This window comes from Pan troglodytes, chromosome 4 (genome assembly GCF_028858775.2).
Source record: "Pan troglodytes isolate AG18354 chromosome 4, NHGRI_mPanTro3-v2.0_pri, whole genome shotgun sequence".
In the NCBI taxonomy this organism is placed as follows: Eukaryota; Metazoa; Chordata; class Mammalia; order Primates; family Hominidae; genus Pan; species Pan troglodytes.
This window is the reverse complement of record NC_072402.2, coordinates 108144076-108159753: the sequence shown is the minus strand read 5'-3', so window position 1 is coordinate 108159753 and position 15678 is coordinate 108144076. Positions and strand designations below refer to the sequence as shown.

Below are 15678 nucleotides of genomic sequence, written 5' to 3'. Positions count from 1 at the left end.
TTGCTATTGTTTGCTGATTTTATGTTATTCTATCTGAAATAGTAGCTCTTTTGAAACTGCATATATTTTAAATTCACCTTGAAGAGAGGAAGGAATTTATTTTCCTTTCAAGTAATTATTGCTTCAGGGATAGTATTAAGGTGACAATCTGAATATTAACCTATTTGGGCTCTGAGAACAAAAAAAAAAAGGAAACCTCTAAGTATTGGAGATGGTAGGTGCAACTTCAATACATAATATGATTGACCCTCTTTAGTATAATACCACAAAGCTAATTAAACGAGAGAAAACTTTGAGCAATAAGCTCTTAGAGAAAGTTAAAAAGAAAGTTAATTTAATCAAAAGTAACATGAACTTATGCTATTTTGATATAAGATGATTTTTCTTATGCTATAGAATGATTTAAGTAGTTTTTTTTTTCTGATATCATCCCTCTTAACTCCAAAAGTTTTGGGGAATCATCCAATATACCACCACATATTCCAGATTGAGGTTTCTACTATCATTCTCTTCTAAAAGAAATCAAGGCTCCATGGACAGTGTCTATATCATGGACTTCTTGCCTTCAGAAAGTAAGGCCTTCGTCGGAAGAAATTGCAATAGAACTAAGACAAGAAAGTTAGCTAAAGAAAAGGTTATGGTAGCCAAATAATTAAAAGGTAAGGTTCCAAACAATGTACACAATTAATTAGAACAAGTTGTGTTTGAAATCAGTGAGAGGTCATTAATCTATGATGAATCTCAAAAAGGAGATTAAATATACTGAGAAAAGCCATACCAACCAGTGAGTCTATGGTACCCAATTTTCCTCAAAAAGTGGGATAAGGGGGGAAGTCATTCAATTGTTAAGAATGGAGTTCTAGGGTTTGTTTAATTGATAAAATATCTTCCCCTCATTGGATAATTCCAATGGTTATTTTAGTTTTCCTGAGATAAAAACAATATTTTATCTGCTCAATTGATGCTTCCAAGCCAGATCTTAGGTCAGGGTGTGAGATGTAGGAATAAAGAGGCCTGAAACCTATGCATGTCTCCTGCTCCTGGGGAATATCTCCTGCCTAACGGGACACTCACTTTTTACCAGTATGTCTTCAGGAGAGCTTTGGAGACTTGAAAAACCATAATTCTGCATAAAGAAATATATTATCCCCCCTTTTCTTGTAAATATCTTTGCACATTTCTCATCCTTGAACTGTTAAAGAAACTGAACATGTCCTATATGTATCTTTTCATGAATCTAATCATCATCCTATTGGGACAATCTTGCATAATCCATCCAGGTAGATCTCTCTTACCCACTCTCAGACTAAGTTAAATGATGCCAGCTCCCCACCTTTCTACTCGAAAGAAACATATTTTGCAGCCATTTTCCCAGTATACCGTGAATGGCTGTTTATATGTCTTCCCCCATGTGAACTTCAAGTTTCTGGAGAGAAGAATCTAAGCTTTTTCTTCTTATTATTTTTTCCCACTCCTAATAACAACTTCCCCTTGCAATAAATGTTTGAATACATGAATAAATTAGTCAGCTCCTCTTCACTTCAATGTAATCTCAGTCCCAGCCATCTCAGTCTACATACATTTTCTGAAATGAGTTATTTATTTTCTTTTCCTGAGTCTTTGTTCCTGTTTTGTCATCTGTACCAGGTTTGTTTTCCCCAAAAGATATGACTAAGTCTTAACCCCTTGTACCTATAAATATGACCTTCTTTGGAGAGAGAGTTTTTGTAGATGTGATTAAAGTAAGGATCTCGAGATGAGATTATCCTGAATTATAATGTGTCAAAGAAAAGTTGTACTGGACAAATTAAACAGCCAAAGAGGAGTTTATTCAAGACTATTGCAGTGGAGGAGAGAAATTAAACTCAACTCTTCTGGGAAAAAAAAAAAAAAAGACAGGAGGATATGTAAGTGCTGGGGTTACCTAGTGGAAACATACTGGAGCACATTAGAAAGTATGTTGATTCATGTGATTAGGTCAATTTGATGTGTTTGCTGTTGTCACTTACCTAAGTTAGGCTCCTAGACCTCCCACAGAGACTGGGCAGATGGTGGCTATCTTCCTTGAGGATATCTTTCAAAGAGATGGCTCCAGGTCATTGAGAAAGAAATTCCTGTGTTATAAAACTACCAAGAGGATGGGAGAATATATCTCAAGAGTGCAGACAGAAAATTTACAATTGAAAGTTTTCTTAAGTGAATATTGTGCTAAGGAAAGTGAGGTCAGAGGCCTGTCTAAAGTTTAGGGAAACAGGGGAATGTTAAGGCTATCTTGCTTTTGTGGACCTTAAATTCAATGACAGTATCCTTATAAAACATGTCCTTAAGCTATCAAAACAATTGAACTCATGGACATAGAGAGTAGGATTGTTACCAGGGCTGGGAAGGAAAGTAGGGGGTTGGGGGAAAGGTAGGAATGGTTAATGGGTACAAAAAATCAAAAGAATGAATATGACCTACTATTTGACAGCACAATGGAGTGACTATAGTTAACAATAACTTAATTGTACATTTTAAAATAACTAAAAAAGTATAATTGGATTGTTTCTAACATGAGGGATAAATGCTTCAGGGTGTGTATAACCCATTCTCTATGATGTGATTATTATGCATTACATGCCTGTATCAAAACATCTCATATACCCCATAAATATATACACCTACTGTGTACCCAAAAAAATAAAAAACAAAAAATTAAATGTCATTGTATGAAAAAGAACAGTAGAAGACACCCAGAGTCACAGAAGGAAAAAGCCACGTGGAGACAGAGACACAGACAGGAGTGAAGTATCTACAAGCCCAGGAATACCAAAGAACCAACAGCCACTAGAAGCTAACAGCGGCAAGGAATAAATTTTTCCCCAAAGCTTCTGGAGTATCCAAGACTGCTAACACTTTGATTTAGAATTTTTTTTCCTCCAGAACTATGAGAGAATGAATTTCTGTTTATCTAAGCCTCCTAGTTTGTGGTAATTTGTTAAAGTAGCCCTCGGAAACTAGTATACCATCTTTCTTGAAAAGTCTCTCTCTACTGTTCATTTAACTTCAAATGTCAAAATTCTACATCTCATTTAATGCCGACAAAATTGTCTAGTCCTCCATTCCTTTTTCTTACAATTGATAATACAGCTAAACACCATGGCTTTTTCCTCTGAATTCTTTTGACAATGAAGATGATAAAGATATTGCAGCTGAAACTTGTTTAATGTTTGATTTATATCTAATTCCTTCTTATTCCTTGTGAAAACAATAAGGCAGGTGCTATTATTTTTCAGTATTACGGATGAAGAAACTGAAGAACAGAGGGATTAAATAACACTAAGTGGTAAAACCAGAATTTGCTTTGAGATTTGCCTAAGTAGAGAGCCTATATGCTTAGACATTTTACTATATATTTTTTCTGTTTCTATCCCTGAATGTTTACTTCTCTCGTGTTATCTTTCATTATGTTCTCTATAAATTTTTATTTTCTAGCACAAAATTCAACTGAGGTAACTAAGAAATCACAGATGTATAAGCATATTCATTTGTTTTTCCCATGTTAAAGGTCTTTTGATATTATGTTGCCTACATTTTTAAAAACTTACTTAAACACTTCTTGTTCAAGAAAAAATTTTAGGCAATTTGCTTGAACACTTTTAACCTTAAAATGATTTTAAGATTCTGTTTTATTTATCTTTTTATAGCATTTGGCACAATTCTTTGAATACCAAAACTGCCCAAATTTCACTGAATGAATTTAGTAAAACCAATTGTCAGCCTCTACATGTCCCCAGCTTTCTAGGATCATATTTTTCTGTAATACAGTACTTTAATAGAATGGCTAAAGGCCCTATTCTGCATGCATTAAGAAGCTCAGTGCTTTTCTCCCACACAATGTTTCTGAATATTAATTAAGTTGGGAGAGGGTTCCATTTTTCCTGGTTGCCTGTAACTTCCATTGTTTTCTTTTGAACTCCTACTGTCAACTCTACTCTCAACATGTCTCCTGAGATTGCCCTCCATTTGCAATACTGGATACTACTCCACTAACACAAGAGTGTTGTGTGGTAGACTCTTATTGATGGCTTGGAAAATCAGGAGTATTAAAGCATGTCATAGGTCTCATTTATTCATTTAATCATTCAGCAAACATACAAACATTCATTAAATATCTAGTGGCACTGTGTTGGGCACTGAGGAAACAATGGTAAGCTAACAGGCAAAAGTCTCCGTGATCATGTAGCTCATACTCTACTCAGGAAAACATAAAACTCACACAGGGACATGATAAATGTAAAATTACAACTTGAAGTAAGTATAAAGAAGAAAATATCCATGGTAGATTGAGAGCTATGGTAATGGGCTTGAACTGAGAGCTGAAGGGTGAGTAGGCATTAACCAGCCCTGCAGCAGGGCTAGAAGAAGGAGAAAGAGAAAGGCATAAGAGAAAGAAATGACAGCATGTGAAAACAGGCAACAGTGGGATGGAACAACCTACATTCCAGCAACTGCAAGAAAGCCTGTGCATTAGGGATGCATAGACCCAAGCAAGCAAAGGAAAGAAATAAGTCTGGAGAAACCAGGCAAAACCACTTTAACAAATGCACAGTTTACTTCAGGCTTCCTTAACAAATGTAATCTTAATCTTAAAGCTAATGGAGAAATAATGAACAGTTTGATGTAGGAGATTGACATGATCTACTTTGTATTTTGAAAACAATTCTGGCTACTGTATAGAGACAAGAGTAAAGTGGGTAAGGAATGATGGATGCAGGAATTCTGAACATGAAGCCTTCATCCAGGTGAGAGATTATGGTGGCTTGGCCTAGGGAAGTGATGGTGGAGATGAAGGTAATTGGGAAGATTTGAGAAGCCTTTAGTGCAGAATAGACAAACAGAACCTGATGAAATGAGGGGACTGTCGGGTGTCAAGAATGTAGAGTACACTGGAATGGGAAAGGCAGAAACCAGAAAAAAATTAGTTCCAGTCTTAAAAATTGACTAGACTTTTTTGAATATGGAAATTTTTCACTGGCTGCCTCTTTTTAGGCTCTTCCCTAAGACTTTCTCCTTTACCCCCACTTTCCCACCCTCAAAACCACCTTCTATCACTGTATTACTTTAAGTGTTCCTGGATTCACACAATTTCTTCTTAATGACTTTAATAATACAATAATTATGTGGATAATTTAACACTAAGTCTCCCTTAGTTTGAGGTCCAGCTTTGTACTGCCAACAATTTCACTGAACTATGCTAATCTGTCTACCACAATTCCACCCTTAGTAATACAAAGACTCTGGAAATGTATTGAAATCACATCATTTTTTTCAGCATATCTTAGAACAAATTCTTAGGCTTAGGCTTCCACCAGGACTTTCAGGGTTGTGGAGCTGTGTATGGGGATATGCACTTTAATCATCCTATATGTCATGTCCTACCCTCAAAATTATCAGTTTCAGTGACCCAAGATGGCTTACAAAACCTAAAAGCTAACATACCATAGTCTACACAAATACTTTATGTTAACAATGAAGAATCAAAATGCTTAATAATAAATTATGACTTACTTACAATTCTATTTCTGGGGAATAGGAATACCTATACCTAATGTTGGATTTGTTCTTGTGCTCTTTTGAAGGGAACATCCTTCTGTATCAGAAATTCCCATGTTTCCATATCCAGATTTCTTCACCAAGGCAGATAAAGAGTTGGCAAAAATCATTGACCATCACGTAAGATTGATTTTTTTTTAACTAGCAGCAAAAGCTTTGTTCTTTAAAAGCACTTTAAATGATAAAATGTAGTTCTGAGACTGAAACCTTAATATGTGAAATTTAAAAGTAGAGCCATGATTGGTTTGCCAAACTGAATTATATCTCACTATGTTATCTGTACACCAGTGTCTTCATTGGGTTGCAGAAAATTTGACCTTCTGTCATTTGTAAAATACTAACCTAATCCTGTTTTCTGAATTAGTACTGATTTCTTGTGACAAGAATCTTATATTGAACACTGAACACTGATTTCTTCTGCAGTGTAGTTCTAATAACAGAACAAAAATCTTTTGGCTCAATTTTCAGTGACCGTTCTTTACCCTTGACAGATCAGAAAGACTGTTAATCACTTTGTTCTTAGTATGAGTTTAAAAAGCAGTGGCAATACAAGACTATTCACAGAAGATACTTTAATTCATTGTGCTATATTTGGTTGATAATTTCTTAACCAAATACACATCATTTTATGCCTCGTTCTTTTAAAGAGTAGAATTAAAATATGAGAGAAAATGCTTTTCTGGTTTTTTCTTTGAATAAAATATATAGCATATATAATGCACTTAATTTTATCACCAGTAGTTCAATATTATCTCTCAGATTGCAATTATATTAACAATTAATTTTTTCACACTACTTTTAAGTAGTAATCTTGTGAAGAGATTATTTTATTTACTGATCACATTAAATAGTTTTCACCACATCTCTAGTAATTAAGCCACTCTAGCAACAGCTATAAGTATTGGGCTTTGGAGACTGACTAATACCTTTAAATGACAAAACGAGAGCTGCAATATTCTATTATTCACTAATAAAGTTTTTGTTAAACCAATATATGTACAGGTCATCTTCAAAAATTTCAAATGGTTTATAAATTTCAACATCTATATTTTCCTACTCATTACTTCAACTAAATTATCTAGAAGAGATTATGAAATAGCAATTTGCCAACATCACATACACACATACACATACACACACACACACACACACACACACACACGCATAAATAACTACTTTGGTCTGTCTAGGGCTAAAGAAACAGAGGAGAGTATTATGAATGACAGAGATACAGAGATAGCTCCTAACAACCATCCATCATCTTTTCCTTTTTCCAAGGGTGTAAGCACTATCGAAGTAATCACTGCCATGAACCTGCTTATATTGTAGCTAAAGAAGGATAAATAAATCTTTTTCAAAAATATGCTTGAAAACTTATAGATCCAAATTGTTTGATGTGTGGCTAGCCTAATAAACTAGTAATTCATAGTACTGATTTTGGAAGGTTTATTGAATTGTCTCTAAATATTATATTTTTTTCAGTATTCATGTATATATCACTTATTTTCAGATGGGTGTAGCAATAGTGCTTTGTACTTATACTTTATGCTTTACAAAATGCTCTTGCAGTGGTTAATTTAATCCTCACAACCCTATAAATCATTTACAAATAAGAACAAACTTGCTTACAATTCAGTTACTTGCTCAATGTTTTAAGTAAATGAGTCTATGCCCAAAAACAGATTTCCCTACTCCAAATCTACTTTCCCTTCCACTTTTTCATAGCTGCTGAAGTTCTTGGCTTATGATTCCTAACTAGAATTAGAAGTGGGAGGATGGGATCTGCAATATCGACAAATAACAAAAACACATCCCCTCAGCTACAGATATAATTCTCCTTCTAAGCCAACAGACTTTTGTTGAGGGGTTATCATATGCAGGGAATAGAAAATATACCTCATTGCTTAGGAGGAATTAAGGTACCTTATACATTGCTAGTATTCCATAGCATGATCATTGAATCACTGAGTGAATAAGTTGAATAAAGCAGTAAATGGTGCTTCCATTTCCCATAGATTTCAAACATATCTATTTTTTTGCTTCCTTCTAGCTACCACAATAGACAATAATAATGGTATATAAAGTCAAAAAATACAATTATTTACCCAAATTGATCTGTTGTCATGGTCACCAGAGACAAAAAGAAAGTATGCTTTTTCCTAAGCCTAATGAAAAGAAGGATTTTGATGTTATGGTGAATTTCAGCCATTCCAAATTCTAAGAAGGGGGAAAGAGGGAAGAGCTGTCTTCTGGACAGTGAGGATGTGATACCCCTTCTTGGCTGCTTTTATATGTACTGATGCTTTTATACATGCTGTTTGGCAAACCAAGAATTCTAATTTGTTGGCAGTTCTTAAGAATTAATTCTCTTTTGATTTTTCACAATTTTTTTTTTTTTTTGAGACGGAGTCTCGCTCTGTGGCCCAGGCTGGAGTGCAGTGGTGTGACCTTGGCTCACTGCAAGCTCTGCCTCCCGGGTTCATGCCATTCTCCTGCCTCAGCCTCCCGAGTAGCTGGGACTACAGGCACCCGCCACCACGCCCGGCTAATTTTTTTTGTATTTTGTTTAGTAGAGACGGCGTTTCACCGTGTTAGCCAGGATGGTCTCGATCTCCTGACCTCGTGATCCGCCCGCCTCAGCCTCCCAAAGTGCTGGGATTACAGGCGTTTGAGCCTAAAAAACAAAATAATGAGATCTATCGAAATATTTCATACAGGATAGATTAGTGCTCTTTGTTTATAGATACTGTCATTGTTATACCAACTATAACTTCTATGCTAATAAAATTGGTAATTTTCTTAAACAACTAGATTATTAGTTTATTATATGAGAAAAATAATGTGTCATAGTTGAGTATCATAGAACTTGTAGACTAAACCATAGCATGAATTTCAGCCTGTGCCTGACTATTCTGGAGGTTTTGCCTTAATTTCCCATACATTTTATGCAAAACTGGTTCCTGAGAAACCGAACATATGAGAAATAACTGTTTAGAAATACAGCCTTAAGATAAGTGCAGTTAACTTTTGTATTTCTTATGTAGTTAAAACTCAACTGGGAATAAATAATGGATTTGATATTATTATGCTTTTATTTTTAATGTTTAATATGAGTATATTAACATTATACAAAATTTTAATGCATTCGTCAAAGCTGAGTGACATGCTATGGACTCTGATGTTTAGCTCTGCTTTTTATTATCTGATTATCCCAGATGACAAATGTTATTTGTGATTCACAGTACTGGTATATATAGTAATCTATAAATTGATAGGTTGATAATCTTAGACTGATCATTTGTGTATATGCATGAGCTGAGGCTGACAAAAAGACAGCATTGGCAGTATCTTTAGGAATGTCCAATATTTCATACTAGGAGTCATTCTGCCCCGAATGTTTTACCCAACATAAAGTGTTCACCATCTGTTTTTATCATTTCCTTCATCAAATGTATTAGAAGAGAAAAAAAGTTCCTCCTAATTATATATATATATTTTTTTCATGATGTTTGATTGATTATCATTACTTACGTGTTACTCATTCTTACGGCTCTTGCCTTCCAATATACTACTATTTACATGACATCATGGGTTATAAAGTGAAAAACTAAGTGAAAGCAAAAGAAAAAGAAAAAAATTATCATGGCCAATTAAGATAAATTCTTTAGAGCTTTTTTTCTGGCCTTCTGCATAGTATGCATTTACCTGACCATTAATTTCATTTTTAACTTCATAGAGAATAGTATTAGAGTTTTTGCCTTTCTGTTTAATTTGTATTTTCTGTATTTTTTCTTTCTGTTTTGCTTTCATCTCGTTCTTCATTTTATAACCCATGCTGTCATGTAAATACCAATATTGATGAAGAACGTAAAACCATTTGGAATATGGAAATACAAAACCTATAATGTCTTCTTTTTTAATGTTTTTTTTTGTCTTTAAATATATTGAGGAAATTCTGTTTTGTGGGACTTACATGCATTCTAATAGGTGACACATGTGTTTTGCCAGTGTGGTAGATATAAAATTTTTGAGGAATGTCATGGAAAAAACCTGAAAGGATAATTGGATATAAGAATCTGCATTTTGAGCAGCTAAACTGATATGCATTTTTTCATGGAAAAATCATGTGAATGACGTTTTCTCTCTGTAACAGTGGCAGGAAGAGCTAAAGATCCGAGAAAAAGAAGATGCAATATGCAAGGCCCAAGAACTTAAAGATAAAAAGTTAGCAGAGAAAAATCACTTTCAAGAAGTTATGAAGAAAAGAGAAGAGAAACTACATAAGCAAACCAAGCCCTATGAGCTTCCTTATAGGAAGGAAGTAATTTAATTAGAAAAGAAAATGCCACCTCCCAAAATTGAGGACTACATGGCAGAAATACATAGGATGAAAAATACCAAGATAGCTACATAGTAAGAGAACTTTCTTGGCATTAAATGGAGGTATTGTTTAGAAAGAATTTGTTATGCTGATACAAGCTGTTTAATAGTTATTTCTTAGTTCTAAATTAATGACCAACTTTTAATCACACTTGAATGAAGTGATTTCACTAGTCAAAAATTTCCAAGACTACATCTAGTATTTTTCTCAATTGACATTTATCTCATGATTGTACAGCATACTTGATAACTGATTCTCAGAACATTGATATTCATCAAACAGTTTGATGGAAATTCATTACAAATTAATGAGTCACCAGATAAGAATTATTTCTTGAAAACAGAATGAACATAAGCTAACAATCCTGTAATTACTATTATTCAAATAAAAACAGTATGGTATCTTATTTGATTGGCATTTTATAGTCAATTTATACCAAACCAAACAAACCCTATTTCAGAGATTTGAATCTGGGAGGGCTGGTCATCTTAGATTGATTGGCTTGATCTTTAACAGATGCCAGAGGGGATTCCTGAGAGATGGTGGTTTTACTCTGTTCTGTGAGTTTATGAGAATGAATTCTTATGAACCTGGAAGGTCCAGGAGCAACTGCTGAAGACATTCATACAAATAGGAGTTATTTTAGAAATGGAACTTCACTTCATCTGAAGTTCTGAACCTATGAGTAAGAGTAATACGGTGGAGTTTTTGTGATGTCTTATATTCCTTTCCTGAAAACTGAAAAATACAGATAATACTCATACCTCGATTTCACACAGGTGACTTGGTGATACTCAAGAGACAGAGACTTTTATCAGGGGTGTCAAACTCAAATGACTACCAGGTCAGAAAGGTAACATAAATTAGTGAAGCCGGCTAAGGAATACCTATCCCATATAGAGAAATTTCCCATCACTCGGTTACATTCCAAAATGTATGTCAGTATTGTAAAATCATCCAGCCTTTCAAGAAGCTTTTAAGTGGGATTATTTTTCAAAATAAAAGTAGCTAAGTAACCAAATGTTGGCAACTAATTTTTTAATAGCATATTTTCAAGTTAAGAAGTTTTATCCATGGGCCAAAGTTTGTGACCTATATTATGTGAATTTAAGTATCATTCTTTGTTTAAGATAACAATAACATATGGCAGAAAAATGTTGCATGTAGGTTGCTGTTTTGATTTCCTGTATAGCTAATTCAAACTTATGTTTCTCTTTCTAAACCTTTTATCTTATGCTTGTGTTCTCAAATGGAGACTATGCAAGTTCCTAGAAATATCTCCCAATATACCTTTCCAAATACCTTCCTCCATCTTTGCTTTCTTCCCTTGTGAAAAGAAAAAAAAAAAATCTATAGAAGACCAGCTAGTCCCTTTTCTCCAAATCTTCTCTCTTCCAAAATCTTGTTCCATCAACTATTCACTATCTCCTCCTGAGTCCCTCTTCATCACTCACTCCTAAACCCATCAAGGTTTCAATTTTCTCCCATCCTTCCATCCAAACCTCTCTCTCATTAGAGCCATCAGTGACATGAGCCTTACTAAACTCTGAACGTCCTTCTAATTTGTAATCTTTTTATTGGTTTGTAGCAAGATATAACAACTAAGCTCTAAGGTTTAGTAAGGGGACTCTGGAGATCTAACTGCTACTTACAAGAATTTCAACAAATCCTGCTGTTTCAGCACCATCTTTGTAAAAGAAACCTGTTATCTCCAATTTCTGAAACTTTCTAGCATTCTGAGGCATGGTCCTTAAGGCCTCCTCACTGCAGACTTAGGTTTATGTTTTCTCTGCTCTGATTAGCGTATTTCTACCTGTTCACCTTCTTTCTTACTTCCACAATTTTCTTAATACTTCCAACATGCTATTATCTTTTCTTCTTGTGGATTCATGCCTTTTTTAAAGTAACCCTTTTTATGTCTTAGTGGTGATTTGGAAAGGAGCTAAAAAAATATTTATATATAGATATATAGAGAAAGGAAGAAAAGGAGAGAGAGAGAGATGATTAATCAGAATACTGACACCTTTATTCTTAAATTATTTTAAAATTCTTAATATTTGGCAACATGCATTTCTTATGGTCTTTCTCCTATTTCACTGATTCTTTTTGCAATATTAGCAAAGACTGTGGGGTGTAGATCTGGAATCACACTCTAGTTACGCCTTCTGCCAACTAGGGAACATTAGGCAAGTTACTGAACCTGTTTTTATTTCCATTTACTCATTTATAAAATTGACACAATTTATGTAAAGAGTGAAAAGAGTGATATCATTTAGAAGCTAATTAGGAAAGTAAACAAACCTGTCAGTCATTTTAACAGAGAGAATTTAATGTAAAAAATTATTTTCAAAGGTGTTAGAAACTGAATAAATGGAAAGGGAACATAGAAATAACACTGAAACAGTAGCTGCAGGAAACTGCTACCACATTTGGAGCCATGGAATCAGAGAGAAGAGGTTTGCATTGTTAAAATTGAAGGGATGTAGAAGGCACTTCACACAGCTGGACTCGGATCCTTGATAGGGAGACATTGCCCAGTTATTGCTGGTACTTTTGAGGGGGCACAATACAACTGGTTCTGGGAGTGCAGAAAAAAGTGAAAACTGAAACAACTTGTATCTTGCTGAAACCACACTATCAGAAAGAGGGAGAAAACTGGAAGAATCAGGTATTTTCTTCCCTCTCATCCTGAAACTCTTCCTGATGTGCTTCCTGTTCTCAGGCATCACAAAGCAGAGAAAACAAGGGTGGACTTGGAGATGAAAGACACAAGTTAAATAAATGAACATTGTATGGCTTAGAAGGTTATCAGACCATTCAATAAAAGTTAACTCTCCTTTCTTTTCTTTTGCATCTTTGGCCTTGTTTTCTGCTTATTTTACCCAGGACAAAAAAAGAAAAAAAAAAAAAGAAAAAAAGAAAAAGAAAAAAGTTTGAAAGAAAGCATCACCTTTTAAGTTTATATAAATGGCTTAAAAATAAACTTTACTATACTTTAATAACTAATTCTTAATTCTTCTGAAAAGTTCATTTAACACAAATTCAATTGGATTCTTTGTAATTTATGTTTAGTATTCACTTTGCTTCAAAACTCACAAAGGATTCTGAGTCATAGACTGGGTTGGGTACCAGATAAATTATTTCAACTACTGTCTTATTGTTCAGCTTATGATTTCTCAGCCTTAGTTGTTTTCCCATTCTTCCCACTTTGAGTTGATAGGAGAAAAATAGAGAAAGAGAAAGATTCTACATGTCTGTTTACCTTGCATGGCTCTTAGTCAACTTTAAATGCCTCTACTGTTAAAAAGTGTTAACGTATCTCAGGTCTAAAGTTCTATCTAAAACTTCTTTCCATGCTGTTTTATCATTTATGCTTACGTTTATTTTGAAAGAATAAACTCAAGACTCCCTACATTTATTTATTATGGGTTTCATAGGTTTTATTATGGGTTTCATAAGTTTCCATAGGTTTCTCTTAGTAACCACGAAAGCAATTTCTCTTTCACACATGCTGCCTCATTGAGAATACTCATAAAACTTTTAAGGTAACTAGTGTTAGAATACTGTAGTAAATTCTGAGTAACAGAAGCATGAACATAAGCTTTTTTCCTGATAGAATTTTTTTTGAAAAAAGGAAAGCAAATGATTTATAGTGGTTTGTGGGGTATACCAAATAGACATTTAAGGAATAAAATATCTAAAATATCTTGACTCATGCATTGATGAGTGGGTGTTTGGAGATAGATAGGGAGCATAAAGAGGTAACAGATAAAAATAACTCACACCAACAGTTTTAGAAACTATAGTGATGTTTAACAATTATAATTTAAGTAATTGATTCTTTTGTTTCTACCAGTAAAAACCTTCTCTGTAACTGTCTATTAGTTAATTATTTTCTGAGTGTCCTTTTTCATATTGCTTCTAGTTGAGAAGAGCAGTTCTATAGTTTCACTGAACTTTGCTTCCAAATTTCAAAGTTAGCTGATTGGAAATTGCTTTGGGGTTGCTTTCAAACGTTATCCAACTGCTCACATATTAAGTTTTCACTTTGTGTCTGCCAGTGACTCTCAATTAAAGTCACCATAGTCTCCTCCAGCTTCTTCATTCTTCTTCACATCTCAATTTGCTGAAGTAAAATAAATAAGAACACCCCTATTTGTTTTATCTGTGATTAATCGATGACACTTGTCACCTCCTCTGTTGGCTAAATATTTAATACAAAGGAAGGTAGAGTCATGAAACTGTTGTGCCAATGCCTCTGTAGAAAAGACATGTGTAGTAACAAATTCAGTCCACACAGTACTTCTCAACCTCAGGTTGGCGACTGGAGACTAGGTATTTGTAAGGCTCCTTGTACTGATTCTAGTTATTAAATTTGACATGCAGAATGCATTTGGAAACTTAGAGCAAAATGCATTTTAAATTATCTTCTATAATACATTTATATATTTGTATAGTTTTACAAATTCTGTTGATGACTTAAGTTACTTTTCTGCTACATGCATTTTTCATGGTGACACAGATTTCAAGGATAATTTGGCTTGTTATTTTTTTCCTGTTTCACTGAAAAGCCAAAATAAAAATAAAATGTCTTTTCAAAACATTTTTTAGTTGGAAGATCCCTGTGATATCCAACCTTCCAGTAACATTTCCGAAGCTGACTCTATTTTGGAAAGGGGGGTGAATCATCTTTCATAAATTAATGAATAAGGTAAAGGTCAAACATCTCAGAATCACCAGTGCAGCTTTTTAATACATAGCCAGACTGTTAGCAATCCAGTAATGCTTTGAATATTGCTTCAAAACACGAAGAAATAGAAAATCTGAACAAACCAATCGGTTAATCTCTAGCTCTAGCTTTTTGCTTGGCTTCCCAATCAAAAGCTTCCCAATAAAAAGCAATGACTAGAGAACACATACAGTAGAATTTCTTCCATAGCATACATTCTCCATCATGATAACTAAGTCATGAGACTTATGGCCTCATAGGAAGGCATGTCTTAAGGAAGGAAAGACTCAATCTATTCCAAGCAGAGACATTGTGGAGGGTTAAAAAAAAAAAGTTGGGGTCGGGCACGGTGGCTCAGGCCTGTAATCCCAGCACTTTGGGAGGCCAAAGTGGGTGGAACACAGGTCAGGAGATCGAGACCATCTTGGCTAACACAGTGAAACCCCATCTTTACTAAAAATACAAAAAAATTAGCCAGGTGTGGTGGCAGGCGCCTGTAGTCCCAGCTACTCGGGAGGCTGAGGCGGGAGAATGGCGTGAACCTGGGAGGCAGAGCTTGCAGTGAACCGAGATTGCACCACTGCACTCCGGCCTGGGCGACAGGGTGAGACTCCATCTCAAAAAAAAAAAAAAAAAAAAAGTTGGAGAGAAAGATAGATTTAAGGGTGCTTGATGTCCTTACTCTGTACCTCAGGAGAAGGGGTGTGGGCTAGAAACATGTAAATAGATAAGGAGCCTGAGTCTGACAGGTTAGTAGCATTAGCTCCTGCAGGACTGAGGAACTGTTAAGTCACTAGGAGGGATATTGTATGCAAACATTTTCAATGACACATGCAATTGTCAGGGTGAGAAGAGAAGCAAAGAAGCAAATGATAGGAGACAGGTCTCTGGTATTAGCACATTAAGACCAAATAGACAGAAATTAGATCTACTTCAGTGCACATTATTGAAGAAAGCATACCAGTTTATCCAC

At 34.7% G+C, this 15678-nt stretch overlaps 1 protein-coding gene across 12 annotated transcripts in view; it reads left to right on the top strand.

Moving 5' to 3' along the window:
* TMEM232 (transmembrane protein 232) overlaps window positions 1-12828 on the top strand; it is a 326702-nt gene extending 313874 nt beyond the window's left edge. For all 12 annotated transcript variants that reach the window (XM_054684513.2, XM_054684518.2, XM_054684510.2 and 9 more), the window contains 2 exons: window positions 5622-5715; window positions 9749-12828. In XM_054684513.2, the coding sequence (XP_054540488.1) occupies window positions 5622-5715; window positions 9749-9925 (271 nt within the window). In that variant the 3' untranslated portion in view covers window positions 9926-12828. The remainder of the gene's footprint in view (window positions 1-5621; window positions 5716-9748) is intronic.
* The last annotated feature ends 2850 nt before the right edge of the window (window positions 12829-15678 follow it).